This window comes from Geotrypetes seraphini, chromosome 1 (assembly GCF_902459505.1).
Source record: "Geotrypetes seraphini chromosome 1, aGeoSer1.1, whole genome shotgun sequence".
Taxonomy (NCBI): Eukaryota; Metazoa; Chordata; class Amphibia; order Gymnophiona; family Dermophiidae; genus Geotrypetes; species Geotrypetes seraphini.
Window position 1 is genome coordinate 269,376,410 of NC_047084.1, and position 13,775 is coordinate 269,390,184.

Below are 13,775 nucleotides of genomic sequence, written 5' to 3' on the forward strand. Positions count from 1 at the left end.
CTTTTTATCGCTTATTAATATTTTGCAGAGCAAACCAGTTCAAGAATTACTTATGTTGCTGGGGATCTGCCCCCATACCCCCTTGTTATGGATTTATTCAGGTGTGTTGCTTGGCTTTGGGACTTAACTGGATATGCTTGCTAGCTCTCGGAAAAGTTTATGGATTTCTGCAACTCCCGTATTGCAGGTTGGGATTGAACACCTAGCATATGGAATCCTACAGGGACTAAGCGAAAGAAGATTATCGAAGGTATACACCTAATCTTTCATTGTTATGACAAGTTTTTGGTTATGACCAGTTTGGCTGAAAAGTGTAAGGTGTTTGTATGTAGCAGGTCCTGAGATAAGGGACTTTATCTAAAGGTGAAATGAGTGCAGTGTGTATATGGGGGTGAGGGCCCAACACTGGGCTTTGGACTACAAAAAGCCTTGGTATAGATTGGGCAAGACTTGCCAAGGCTGTGCGTCAAGAATAGTCTAGAACAGGGCTACTCGATTTGTGCTGAGGTCCAAAAACTTTGGCTGATTGAAACCTGGGGTCCACAAAGTACAGTATGCACAACTATTATAGAATACTGTAACTCCCAAGGCAGTGGGGATATTTTGTTCCTTGCTCTAGTCTTGAAGTGTGTGTCTCTTGCTTTTCTCTGTTTTTTTTCCTGTTTGCAGGGCTCCTGTTCTTTTGACATTTCTTCTTTCTATGTGTCCAGCATTCATTTTTTCTATGTGTCCCTATCCAGCATGTCCAGCGTCTCCTTTTGCGTCCAATATGACCCTATCCGTATGTTCCTTCCAGGGCCAGCAGCTCTTCCGACTTTCTCTCGTGTCCAACTTCTCTCTCCTTTTCCTCCTGCACTCCCCCCTTTTGTAGTCTAGCATCTGTCTCTCCTTCTCTCTGTTGGTTCCAGCATCTCTCCCTTAGTCCAGTCTTTCTCTGACTTCTGTCTCCGCCACCCCTACCAGTTCAGGCTCTCTCTATGCCTCCTGAGCCTAGATTTGTTGGAAATATGGTCTTTGGAATTGCAGAGGACTTGTGATCTTTGCATTGGCACCTAATGGACAGGTTCACTTGCTGTACTGGGGAGAGGGGGGGGGGTGGTGCGTGAGGAGCAGCCTCCCATTCCGTGAGTTGCTAGCTGGGAATGTCTCCTCTCATGAGCCAGATGTGGTTGTGTTGGCCAGGGAAGGCCCTCTTGAGGAGTTCTGTAGGCAGTGGTGGGCAGAGCTAAGCAGTTCAGCCGGTGGGAGCAGGTGAGGGGAACAGCGGGAGCATATGAAACAGGCAAGCAGCAGTGAAGGACCATCAATGGGGGAGAGGGGAGCTGCAGTGATGTTAGACCCAGGTCTGCACCCCACTGGTCCACACAGCAAGACTTCACGGTTCGAACTGTGGACTGAGGCACACCATTTGAGTAGCCCTGGTCTAGAAGAAAGAAATCTAGGTGGCTCAAAAAGGTGGGGGCATTGCCATATACGTCAAAGAGGGAATTGAATCTAATGGAGAGACTACACCACAACTGACAGACAAGTTAGAGAGGCTATGGGTCAAAATTCCAGGAACAAATGGACTGGAAACGAAGATTGGCATCTACTACTGACCCCCAGGGCAATCCAAAGAAATTGATGGAGAAATGAAGGACGAGATTGAACGCAACTGCAAGGGAGGCAACGCAGTTATCATGGGTAACTTCAACTACCTGGGGATAGACTGGAACCTTGGCACCTCCGGCTGCACTTGGTTCCTGGATGCTGTAGGCAATTGCTTCATGGAACAACTTGTAAAGGAAAATACAAGAGGAAATGCAATTCTGGACTTAATTCTAAATGGACTGTGAGGACCGGCACAAGATGTAGAAGTAGAAGGGACGCTGGGAGGCAGCGATCACAACATGATCCGCTTCAACCTGGATGCAGGGGAGAAACATCGGTGCACAATGATGGTCACGGCACGGAACTTCCGAAAAGGGAATTATGAAGAGATGAGACTCATGGTAGGGAAGAAGATTGGGAAGAGGATAAGCACTGTAAAAACACTAGAGCAAGCTTGGTCCCTTTTTAAGGACACAGTCACCGAGGCGCAAAATCTATATATACCACGTATCAACAAAGGATCCAAGAGGAAAAAGAACAAAGAACCAGCGTGGCTCACTGTGGAGGTGAAGGAAACGATCAGAGACAAGAAAACTTTGTTTAAGGAATGGAAAAGGTCTAGGACGGATGGAAACTGGAACAAGCACAAACAACATCAATGCAGGTGCCATAAGGTGGTAAAAGGGGCCAAAAGAGACTACGAGGAAAAAATAGCCAAGGAGGCGAAAAACTTCAAGCCGTTCTCGATATGTTAAAGGAAACGACCCGCAAAGGAAGCGGTGGGACCGTTGGATGACCATGGAATAAAGGGAGTGCTAAAGGAGGACAAAGCCATTGCTGACAAACTGAGCACATTTTTTGTGTATTTACCGAAGAAGATATACACAGCATACCGGAACCCATCAGGCTATATGCTGGAAGCTAAGACAGGAAACTGACAGGGTTGACGGTCAGTCTAGAAGAGGTATGCAGGCAGATCGATAGGCTTAAGAGCGATAAATCCCCAGGACCGGATGGCATCCATCTGAGGGTCATCAAGGAATTGAAAGGGACTATAGCTGAACTGCTTCAACTAATAGCCAATCTTCCGATCAAATTGGGAAAGATTCCGGAAGTCTGGAAGGTGGCGAATGTTATGCTGACTTTTAAAAAAGGTTCAAGGGGAGATCCGGGAAACTACAGACTGGTGAGTCTGTCCTTGATACTGGGAAAGATGGTGGAGGCGCTGATAAAGGACCGCATCATTGATCACCTTGACGCATATGGTTTAATGAGGACCAGCCAGCACAGTTTCAGCAAAGGCAGATGTTGCCTGACGAACTTGCTGCACTTCTTTGAGGGAGTGAACAGGCGGATAGACAAGGGCGACCCGGTTGACATTGTATATTTGGATTTTCAGAAGGCGTTCAACATGAACGACTACTTCAGAAAATTGCAAGCCATGGAATCGAGGGTGAAATACTCACGTGGATTAAAAGCTGGCTGGAGCATAGGAAACAGAGAGTGGGGGTAAATGGACAATACTCGGACTGGAAGAGTGTCACCAGCGGGGTGCCGCAGGGCTCGGTGCTTGGACCTGTGCTCGTCAACATCTTTATAAATGATCTGGACATTGGTACGACAAGTGAGGTGGTTAAGTTTGCGGAAGATACGAAGTTATTCAGAGTAGTGAAGACACACGGGGATTGCGAAGATCTACAAAGTGATATAATCAAGCTCGGGAAATGGGCAGCGACATGGCAAATGAGGTTCAACGTGGATAAGTGCAAAGTGATGCATGTCAGTAACAAAAATCTCATGCACGAATACAGGATGTCCAGGGCAGTACTTGAAGAGACCTTCCAGGAAAGAGACTTGGGAGTCCTGATCGACAAGTCAATGAAGCCATCTGCACAATGCGCTGCGTGGCAAAAAGGGCGAACAGAGTGCTAGGAATGATAAACAAGGGGATCACGAACAGATCGGAGAAGGTTATCATGCTGCTATACCAGGCCATGGTGCGCCCTCAACTGGAGTACTGCGTTCAGCACTGGTCACCGTACATAAAGAAAGACACGATACTACTCGAAATGGTCCAGAGAAGAACTACTAAAATGGTTCAGAGGCTGGAGGAGTTGCCGTACAGTGAGAGATTGGAGAAACTGGGCCTCTTCTCCCTTGAAAAGAGGAGACTGAGAGGAGACATGATCAAAACATTCAAAATACTGAAGGGAATAGACCTAGTAGACACTCTCCAAGGTAGGGAGAACGAGAGGGCACTCTCTAAAGTTGAAATTCAGTACAAATGTAAGGACATTCTTCTTCACCCAGAGAGTGGTGGAGAGCTGGAACGCTCTTCTGGAGTCTGTTGTAAGGGAAAACAGCCTCCAGGGTTTCAAGACTAAGATGGACAAGTTCCTGCTAAACTGGAACGTACACAGGTGAGACTGGACTCATTTTAAAGCACTGGTCTTTGACCTAGGGGCCGCCGCGGACTGCTGGGCGCAATGGACCACTGGTCTGACCCAGCAGCGGCAATTCTTATGTTCTTATGTACTTATGGTGGGTGTCCCCTTCAGATTACCACTAGAATTCACTTATTTTATTTTGAACTAAGGAATGGAGTGTTAGCTCCAGAAATCTATTTGTTTTTTTTTAGCTTTGTTCAATAAACGTTTCACTTTTTAAAAAAATTTGTTAAGTTTGATTTTTGTGCATCAGAAAACATAAAGGTGAAGGAGATGCTCCTTGAAAATATTATTTAACCTATAAGTGGCTTTGTGTATTCTGATAAGGGATAGGAAAAGTGCGAAGGAGTGAAATGCTGTAATGTTTTGTCTACAAAGTTTGTAAATACTCTCCTTTTATACATTTTAATGGAAATATTCTAGCTGCTGCCTGTGTTAAAATGATATAGGGCTCCTTTTATCAAGGCGCGCTACGGGGGTTAGCGCATTGGACATTTCATCACGCGCTAACCTTGCGGCAGCCTAAAATCCTAACGCCTCGTCAATGGAGGCGTTAGGTACTAGCGTGGCAGGCGGTTTAACACGTGGTTTAACACACGGTATTCCACGTGTTAAACAGCTACCGCATCTTTGTAAAAGGACCCCATAGTTCAATTAGATTGGTATGCTGAATAGTCAAACTGTTCCCATGCTCAAAATAATCATACTTCACAGAGAAAAAATGATTTTGAACTGTTATGATTACCAGTGATGTATTGTCAAAAATAGAAAATGTCTGCCTTGAGAATCACTGGCATGCTACAAAGTTTTATAGTGACCAGTACGTCCTCCTTTTGAACATGAAAGGAGGACACGTGGTTTCTCTGTGGCTCACAAACTTCAGTTTCAGCCCCCAGTCAAACCAAAAAAACTAGATTGTGTGCTAAAAACTCAGGTGAATTTTTGAATGCTTGCTTTGGGCAGAATACAATTTGATTTAAAAGTGCAGTCTACATAAGATACGATAACCTACTGATTTAAAATTTTCTTCAGCTAATATAATTTACATTGATCTAATGTAGTTTGTCCATTTCTAATTTGAATATTGTAAAAGAGACAGGTTGGAACCGGCATCCACAGAAGCTTTAATTTTTAAACTGAAATAAGAGGGTCTTTACCCCATGACTAGACTAGACTCAAGCTGTAATGGATTTTCATATAGCAAGTGAGCCTCTATGGTGGATTCGGATCTGGCTGGCCAGAATGTAGCCTCTATGGTGAATTCGGATCTGGATGGCCAGAATGTAGCATCTAAAGCAGTGGTTCCCAACCCTATCCTGGGGGACTTCCAGCCAGGACAGGGTTTTCAAGATATCCCTAATGAATATGCATGAGAGAGATTTGAATATAATGGAAGTGACAGGTATGCAAATCTATCTCATGCATATTAATTAGGAATATCTTGAAAAACCGACTGGCTGGGGGTCCCCCAGGACAGGGTTGGCAACCACTAATCTAAAGTAGAGAATGACACGGTGGCTGTTACCTGCGGCTATCCCGCCAAAATGGTGGGTGGAAAAAAGTGCTCACTGTGGGTATGGGGGCAAGGCTACCCACCGCCCCATGGAGCGGTGAATGGCCTTGTCTCTGCAGTTCTGGGAGGGAGCGCTGTGGTCGCCATTCACGGGTGGCCCCCTCCCTCCTTCCTACCTACCGGCTGTATCTATTTCCCTCCCACCTTTGTGGCATGTTAGTATAATTTGTGCAAGCCGCTGGAGCCTGTCTGAAGTCGCGTGCGTCTGCGGGCGGAAGTTGCATCAGAGGAGAAGCTTCCTCCCGCAGACACACGCAACGTCATGCAGGCTCCAGTGGCTTGCACAAATTACACTAAAGCGCCACAAAGATGGGAGGGAGATGCTCGGACCGCGGATGGGGTTCCGAAGGGCGGTGGAAAGGAACAGATGCTGAAAGGGGGTGGCGAGAGGGAAGGGTGATGGTGGAAAGGAATGGAACAGATGCTGAATGGTGGTGGGGAGGAACAGACGCTGAAGGGAAATGTGGAAGAAAGAGTGGAGAGGAACAGACGCTGAAGGGAAATGTGGAAGAAAGAGTGGAGAGGAACAGATGCTGAAGGGAAATGTGGAAGAAAGAGTGGAGAGGAACAGACGCTGAAGGGAAATGTGGAAGTCAGGGTGGGGAGGACCAGACGCTGAATGGGGGTGGGGAGGAACAGACGCTGAAGGGAAATGGGGAAGAAAGAGTGGGGAGGAACAGACACTAAAGGAAAATGGGAAAGACAGAGTGGGGAGGTATAGATGCTGGGGAAATGGGGAAAGCAGAGTGGGGAGGTACAGACGCTGAAGGGAAATAGGGAAGAGAGAGTGGGGAGGAACAGAAGCTGAAGAGAGTGGGGGGAAGAAGACGGAGATGCCAGATTATGGGGGAAGTGGAGAGAAGAAGATGGGTGCCAGACCAATTGGGGCGGGGGGTGAAGGGAGAGGCACAGTAACAGAGCAAATGGAAGGCGCAGAGAGAAGGCAGACAGTGGATGGAAGGAATTGAATGAGAAGATGAGGAAAGCAGAAACCAGACAACAAAGGTAGAACAAAAGAAATTTCTATTTATTTATTTATTTTTGCTTTAGGATGAAGTAGTATATTAGTTGTGTTGATAAAAATTTATAAACAAAGGCCTTCCAGCTGAACATCTTTCTCTAGTTCGTCAGCCAGAACTTTGATTTATAAGGAAGGAATAAGCTAAATATTGCAGTACTGAGGCTTGCATGAATGCTGCGGGGACAATAGTCATGGGGACGGGGATGAGGCGGGGACAATGGTTGCAGGGATGGGGCGGGGACAGTGGTCACAGGGACGGTGGTCGCGGGGATGGGGACAAATTTTTTCCCCTTGTCATTCTCTAATCTAAAGAACAGAAGGGCAACCACAGTTCTCGAGGGTCACAATCCAATCAGGTTTTCAAGAATTCCACAGGGATTGATTTGCATATACTGCTTCCATTTTATGCAAATTATGGAAGTCTTGAAAATTGTGGCCTTCGAGGTCCGTGGTTGCCCACACCTGATCTAAAGGGTACTGTATTTTTTGGTCCATAAGACGCACATGACCCTAAGACGCACCCACCTGTAGAGGAGGAAACACCAAGAAAAAAATTTTGGGTTCAAAATTATTTTTTTTTCTTGGTTTTTCCTCTTCTGCTCATAGATGCATCGGTTCATAGACAATCCCACGAAAGACAAAGGCGCGCGCCGAAGAAAATTACAGTTTTTAGGGGCTCCGACGGGGGGGTTTTGTTGGGGAGCCCCCCCAGTTTACTGAATAGAGATCGCGCCGGCGTGGGGGATTTGGGGGGTTGTAACCCTCCACATTTTACTGTAAACTTTACTTTTTCCCTAAAAACAGGGAAAAAGTGAAGTTTTCAGTAAAATGTGGGGGGTTACAACCCCCCACAACACCCCCACAACATGGCGCGATCTCTATTAAGTAAAGTGGGGGGGTTCCCCACCACACACCCCCTTCGGAGCCGTAAAAACTGTAATTTTCTGCGGCGCGCTGCGCTCAATTGTCTGCGCGCGCCTTTCTCCCGGCGCGCTTTTGACCTGACACCAATGCATCTGGTGCTGGGAAGCCCGCAGCCCGAAACAGCCTTCTGCCCGAAGCCGCCCAAAGAAGCAGCCTGCAGCCTCCCTGATACCTTTTTTTAAGTGGCGGTTCTCATCACTAGAACTGACTGCAGCCAATCACAGAGCGGCGCAGAATCAGGCAGGAAGCACAAAGGTCGCGCTCCTGCATTGTGCAAGGTGGCAGCGAGGGGATGGGGGGTTGTATTCAGTCCATAAGACACACCCACTTTTCCACCCCCTTTTTGGGGGTGGAAAAAGTGGGTCATGGACTGAAAAATACAGTACTTTCATCGAGGAAAAAGCTGAAACTAACTTTCTCTGCACTAGAAATGATCACTGGCAGTTTTTTTTTAGGGGGTGGAGGGTGAGGGGGTGGGGGGGGCAGAGATTCCCAGAGGATACCAAGAACTTCAACTCTGGAAGAATCTGTTGGTGCTCTTGTCACATTTTGCTCACAGACATTTCTTAACTATTGTTCTTAGCATTCTGAAATGGTTATCTTCTTTCTTTGCAGACCTGGATGTTCTGTAGAAATCAGCCTTATACACTGGATTCTAAATAAAAAAAACTGCTTCGTATTGTTGGAAACTAGCTGGTTTCCATTCAAATGTTTTTAGTTTTGAAAAGCTTTTCCAAAATGCATAAATTTACATTAACTTGTGGTGCATTAGCTTTTCCATTTTTAACTTTGGAGTAGAATAGTAAGGTGATACAATAAATTGTATGTAATTAACTTTTCATTATTACTTTGATTAGCATGTCAGATAGTCACCCAGTATTTAGATTAAGAGTAAGTACCAAATAGGGGTGACCTGAGATTTTGGCTTATATGCTTTTCTTTTATCCCAGCAGTATAAAACCTATATTAATTGTGAGAAGCAAGGACTTAACCTAGTCTATGCTTATGTTCATGTTTTTAGTAAAAATATTGATTTTTTTTTTCTGTACTTAGAATGTCAGCTGTGAACTTTAAGTTCAAGGTTTTAACACATGCTGTTTAGCTTTTTGTCACTGATCAAGAAAATGGGCTTTTGCTCAAGGATGTTTACTTAAACTGAACTTGTATCTCTGGAAAGGAAGTTTCTGAACAATGCTATCTTTTTGGCTAAAAAGAAGTTAAAAAAGCACTCCAAAATAAAGAACAATATTAAAATAAGGTGTGTTTTCCCCCTACTCATTCAAACATGAAAACCCGAAGGAATCTGTATCAGGCTGTCCGATGAGCGAGTTTTGTCATGCTGCAGACATCAGCAGGGAGACCTGATCGATTGTATTGTATAGATAACTGAATTAGATGGCCCTATTTGAAGATATTGTTTCCTATGTAAAGAAACTTGCTCATTCTGCTTTTTGAAGACCTGATTGTTTGTCATGGCATAACATCCTAACATATTTGAAAAGCAAATATGTAATTTGATTTATTTTTGCTGAAATATTTTATAATAAATGCATAGAGGTTTTAGAAATAATGCTATGATTGTATACAGTAATATTTTGGCAGGATGGTTCTGAATTTTATCATTGCACTGGCTGGGTGTGTCTTGTTTTCTTGGAACATTAATGCCAAGATTAACATGGAGGATGGATGGAATTTGTTTCAAAACATTGAAAAGTATGTAGCATATAATAAACACTTTCTCACAGAACTACAGTATTTTTGTATGCCACCATGTATAATATGCTATAGTATTTGGGGGATTGAAGTATTTGCATATTTGCTAAGTAGGGGGGCTAATTTTAGGAAATGCTGCAGTTCATCAAATGGATTTTTAACTGTAGACAGACCATCTCTGAACATATCCAGTCATGGTCTTTTATTATTTATGTGGGGTGAACTGAATATGTATTATATATCTTTATGTATTAAAACCATTGAATCTTTGCAGTCTTTCACACCATGTATGACTGTATGGTGTTGAAACTTTTTTTTTTCTTTGGTTAATTTCAGCACTCATCTGAGAAGCTGAACAAAAGTGGCAGTTTGTTCCCTTACGAAATCAATGGTAAGTTTTGCCGAAACCTTAGCCGTTTTCCTGATGTGGTCAGTAATGGCAAAGGTATGTGTGCGTTGCAAATGGGGTGGTGAGGGAAGAGGAATGCAGTATGCTTTGGAGCCTTCCATTTTATGCCAATTAAACCCTCTAGAAGTTTGTAGGGGGTTTTGTTTGGGATGTGTTGTTTTTTTTTTTTTTGTTCTTCTAGTGAGCATCTGATATTGCATAATAAAAGTTCCCATTTCATGTTTTTTTGTTACTCGTCACTTCTGATGTGCTCATGTTGAACAGTGCAGCTTCTATGAATGGCCTTTATCTTGAGCCTCCTTTATTTTTGTAGCACATCGCTCACCTTCTTGGCCTTTTTTGCAAAGTTTATTCTCACTGAGGGAAAAAAGCCATAAAATGCAGAGTGCTACTTTAGGTATGATGTTCAGTTTTATCACTAAGAGAGCCTTGGCTCCTGTTCCCCTAATTCTGAGAGTACCCTGATTTCCTGTAGGAATAGGCTGATTTGGATGCATTATATCTGCTTTCAAGGTTGTGTCTGCCCTACCAGGCCACCATTCAGAAGCATGACTCTATTTGTTAAGATGTTATACCCTTTCAACCCAGCAGATAGTCTGAATGACTCAGTATTTGCATACTCTGAGTTGAAGTGCAAACCTTTGCTTTGTAATTTGTATTGGTTAAATGGGAAGCATTTCTTTCCCATCTGGACAAATCTTCTAGTGCCCTTAAATATGTGATACTTATGTGGCAAGATTGCCATAGAACTGGTAGATTAAAGGCTTCTAGCCTCTTGTACAGCAAGATACCTATGTGCCGTGTAAATAAAATAGGTGGCAACCTCAGATGTCAAGAAACATCATTGCTTTGTAGCAGTCTTTCTGCCACCTGCAGTATGCTTTCCCATCTAGGAAGTCTTTTGGAATTTCCCGTGGAAAATATTTTTCTTACTTCTAGGGAATATTTTTGGTGTTACCTCCAGCCCATGCACCAAAATATGAAGCTTCGCTAATCTTAAATCATTTACTGCCTTTTGGTCAAAACTAGGGTTGGACTTTGACTAGGTTCAAAGGATATGCTTCTTCAGGCTTTAAAGAATTTCCCTTAAGAAAAACTCTTTATCCATGAGCTGAGAAAGGGTTTTGCCTTACCAGACCCTGTGAGGTAACAGGCTCAGGCCTGTACTTAATAATAATAATAAAAAAATCTATTATACCTGCAAGAATGAAAAGGCTGTTTGTGTGAGTGGGCACAGGGTCCAGGAAAACCTGGACTGGACTCTAAGGAATTACCCATAATGGTGACATATCCAAAACATATTACTCCATGCGCACCCAGCTTTTATGGCGGTCCAATTTCCAGATAGCTAAACAGTTGCAGTGCTTGATAATAAAGTTTGAAATTAGGGGCCTCCATCCCTCCTTGTTGACGTAGTTGATAAAGCATTCTACTTGCGCTCTTGGGGATTTATCTGTCCAAATATAATGAAATCTTTTTCTATACGTCTAAAAAATACCCCCGCTGATAGTGGTTCTGGCAAGACTGCAAGCAGATATAATAACATGGGTAACACCATCATCTTAACCACATGCATCCTTCCTAACCATGAAATGTTGAAATTCTGCCATCGCTCTAGTTCTGCCCATATCTGTTTCAATATCTGTGTATAATTAGCTGCATATAACAAGTCTAAAGTCCTAGGGCCTCTTTTACGAATATGTTTAGCGATGGCTGCTACGGTAACGGCCCCCGAAGCCCATAGAGATTTAAAGGGCTTTGTAAAACAGGCCCCTAGTTAGATTAACCCCACACATTTATATGTAAAGGAATTGTGTATAGTCTCATGCTTCTTTTCAGTCAGTGAGATATCTAAAATCTCAGAATTTTTTCATATTTATCTTAAACTGTGAGACCTGGCTATAAGCTTTGAGGTAGGGACGTGTACAGGCTTGCCAAAGGAAACAGGACATTATCTAGAATAGAAATCTTTTCTCTAAATGCCCACAAGTGATACCTCTAACTGTATTATCATGGCATACCATCTGAGCTAGTCACTAGGACTCGAGCATGAGTCGATGGCACCTAACAACAACTATCTGAGCTACAGACTCTTTCACCAGTGCAAATAACACCGATGAGAGGGCACAGCCTTGTAGCGTACCTCGACCTAGTTGAAAGCTTTCTGAATAGTTACCATTAATTTTAATGCATGCCAGCAGATAAGAACATAAGAGTTGCCTCCGCTGAGGCAGACCATAGGTCCATCTCGCCCAGCGGTCCGCACCCGCCTGCCTGAGCAGTGGTCCCTGACTAATTTTATAGCTTACCATTTAAATCTATCCCTATAATCTACCTCTATTTTTATCTATACCCTTCTATCCCTTTGTCCTCCAAGTACCTATCCAAGGCTTCTTTGAAGCCCTGTAGCGTGCTCCTGCTTATCACATCCTCCGGCAGCGCATTCCATGTATCCACCACCCTCTGTGTGAAGAAGAACTTCCTGGCGTTTGTTCTAAACCTCTCCCCTTTCAATTTCTCTGAGTGCCCCCTTGTACTTGTGGTCCCCCTTAATTTGAAAAATCTGTCCCTGTCTATTTTTTCTATACCTTTCATGATTTTGAAGGTTTCTATCATGTCTCCTCTAAGTCTCCGCTTTTCCAGGGAGAAGAGCCCCAGCTTTTTCAGTCTGTCAGTATATGAGAGATCCTCCATGCCCTTTATTAGTTTAGTTGCTCTTCTCTGGACTTTCTCAAGTACTGCCATGTCTTTCTTGAGGTACGGTGACCAGTACTGAACACAGTACTCCAGGTGCGGTCGCACCATTGCGCGATACAGTAGCAGGATGACTTCCTTCGTCCTGGTCGTGATACCCTTTTTAATGATATCCAACATTTTGTTTGCTTTCCTTGAGGCTGAGGCGCACTGCTCCGACGCCTTTAATGTTGTGTCCACCAATACTCCCAGGTCCCTTTCAAGGTTGCTCACCCCTAGCGGTGATCCCCCCATTTTGTAAGTGAACATCGGGTTCTTTTTCCCTATATGCATGACCTTGCATTTCCCTATGTTGAAGCTCATTTGCCACTTTTTGGCCCATTGTTCTAGTGTTGTCAGATCCTTTTGGAGATCTTCGCAGTCCTCCATGTTATTTACCCTGCTATATTGCTTGGTGTCATCCGCAAATTTGATAACCTCACATTTTGTTCCTGCCTCCAGGTCGTTAATGAATATATTGAACAGGAGCGGTCCCAGTATCGACCCCTGCGGAACTCCGCTCGTGACCCATTACCAGTCTGAGTAATGGCCCTTTACTCCAACCCTCTGTTTCCTGTCCGCCAGCCAGTTTTTGATCCATCGGTGGACCTCCCCTTGCACCCCGTGGTTCCATAGCTTCCTTAGCAGTCTTTCATGTGGTACCTTGTCGAAGGCTTTTTGGAAGTCAAGGTAAATGATGTCTATGGATTCCCCTTTATCCACCTGGCTTGTTACCCCCTCAAAGAAGTATAATAAGTTCGTGAGGCATGACCTGCCCTTGCAGAAGCCATGCTGGCTCGACTTTAGCTGCCCATTTTTTTCGATGTGTTCCCAGATGCTGTCTTTAATCAGCGCTTCCATCATCTTACCCGGGACCGAGGTCAAGCTCACCGGCCTGTAGTTTCCTGGGTCTCCCCTTGAGCCTTTTTTGAAGATGGGCGTGACATTTGCTATTTTCCAGTCCTCCGGAATCTCACCAGTTTGTAAGGATAGGTTGCATATTTGTCGAAGTGTCTCAGCTATTTCATTTCTTAGTTCCTTGAGTACCCTTGGGTGAATGCCGTCCGGCCCTGGTGATTTGTCGCTCCTTAGCCTGTCTATCTGCCTGAGGACATCCTCCTTGCTCACCTCTAGTTTGACCAGATTTTCATCCTTATCTCCTTTTACGATCTCCTCGGGTTCCGGAATGTTGGTTGTGTCCTCCCTCGTGAAAACTGACGTAAAGAACTCATTTAACCTGTCGGCTATCTCTTTTTCCTCTTTTACCACTCCCTTTCTGTCCCCATCATCCAAGGGTCCCACTTCCTCCCTCGCTGGTTGCTTCCCCTTAACGTACCTGAAAAAAGATTTGAAGTTTGTTGCTTC

General features: G+C 44.3%; 1 protein-coding gene across 5 annotated transcripts in view; it reads left to right on the forward strand.

The window, feature by feature from the left end:
* Nucleotides 1-13,775, forward strand: part of FAM53A (family with sequence similarity 53 member A) — a 195,883-nt gene that overhangs the window by 49,171 nt on the left and 132,937 nt on the right. For all 5 annotated transcript variants that reach the window (XM_033951121.1, XM_033951151.1, XM_033951143.1 and 2 more), the window contains one exon: nucleotides 9,605-9,659. In XM_033951121.1, coding sequence (XP_033807012.1) covers nucleotides 9,605-9,659 — 55 coding nt within the window. The remainder of the gene's footprint in view (nucleotides 1-9,604; nucleotides 9,660-13,775) is intronic.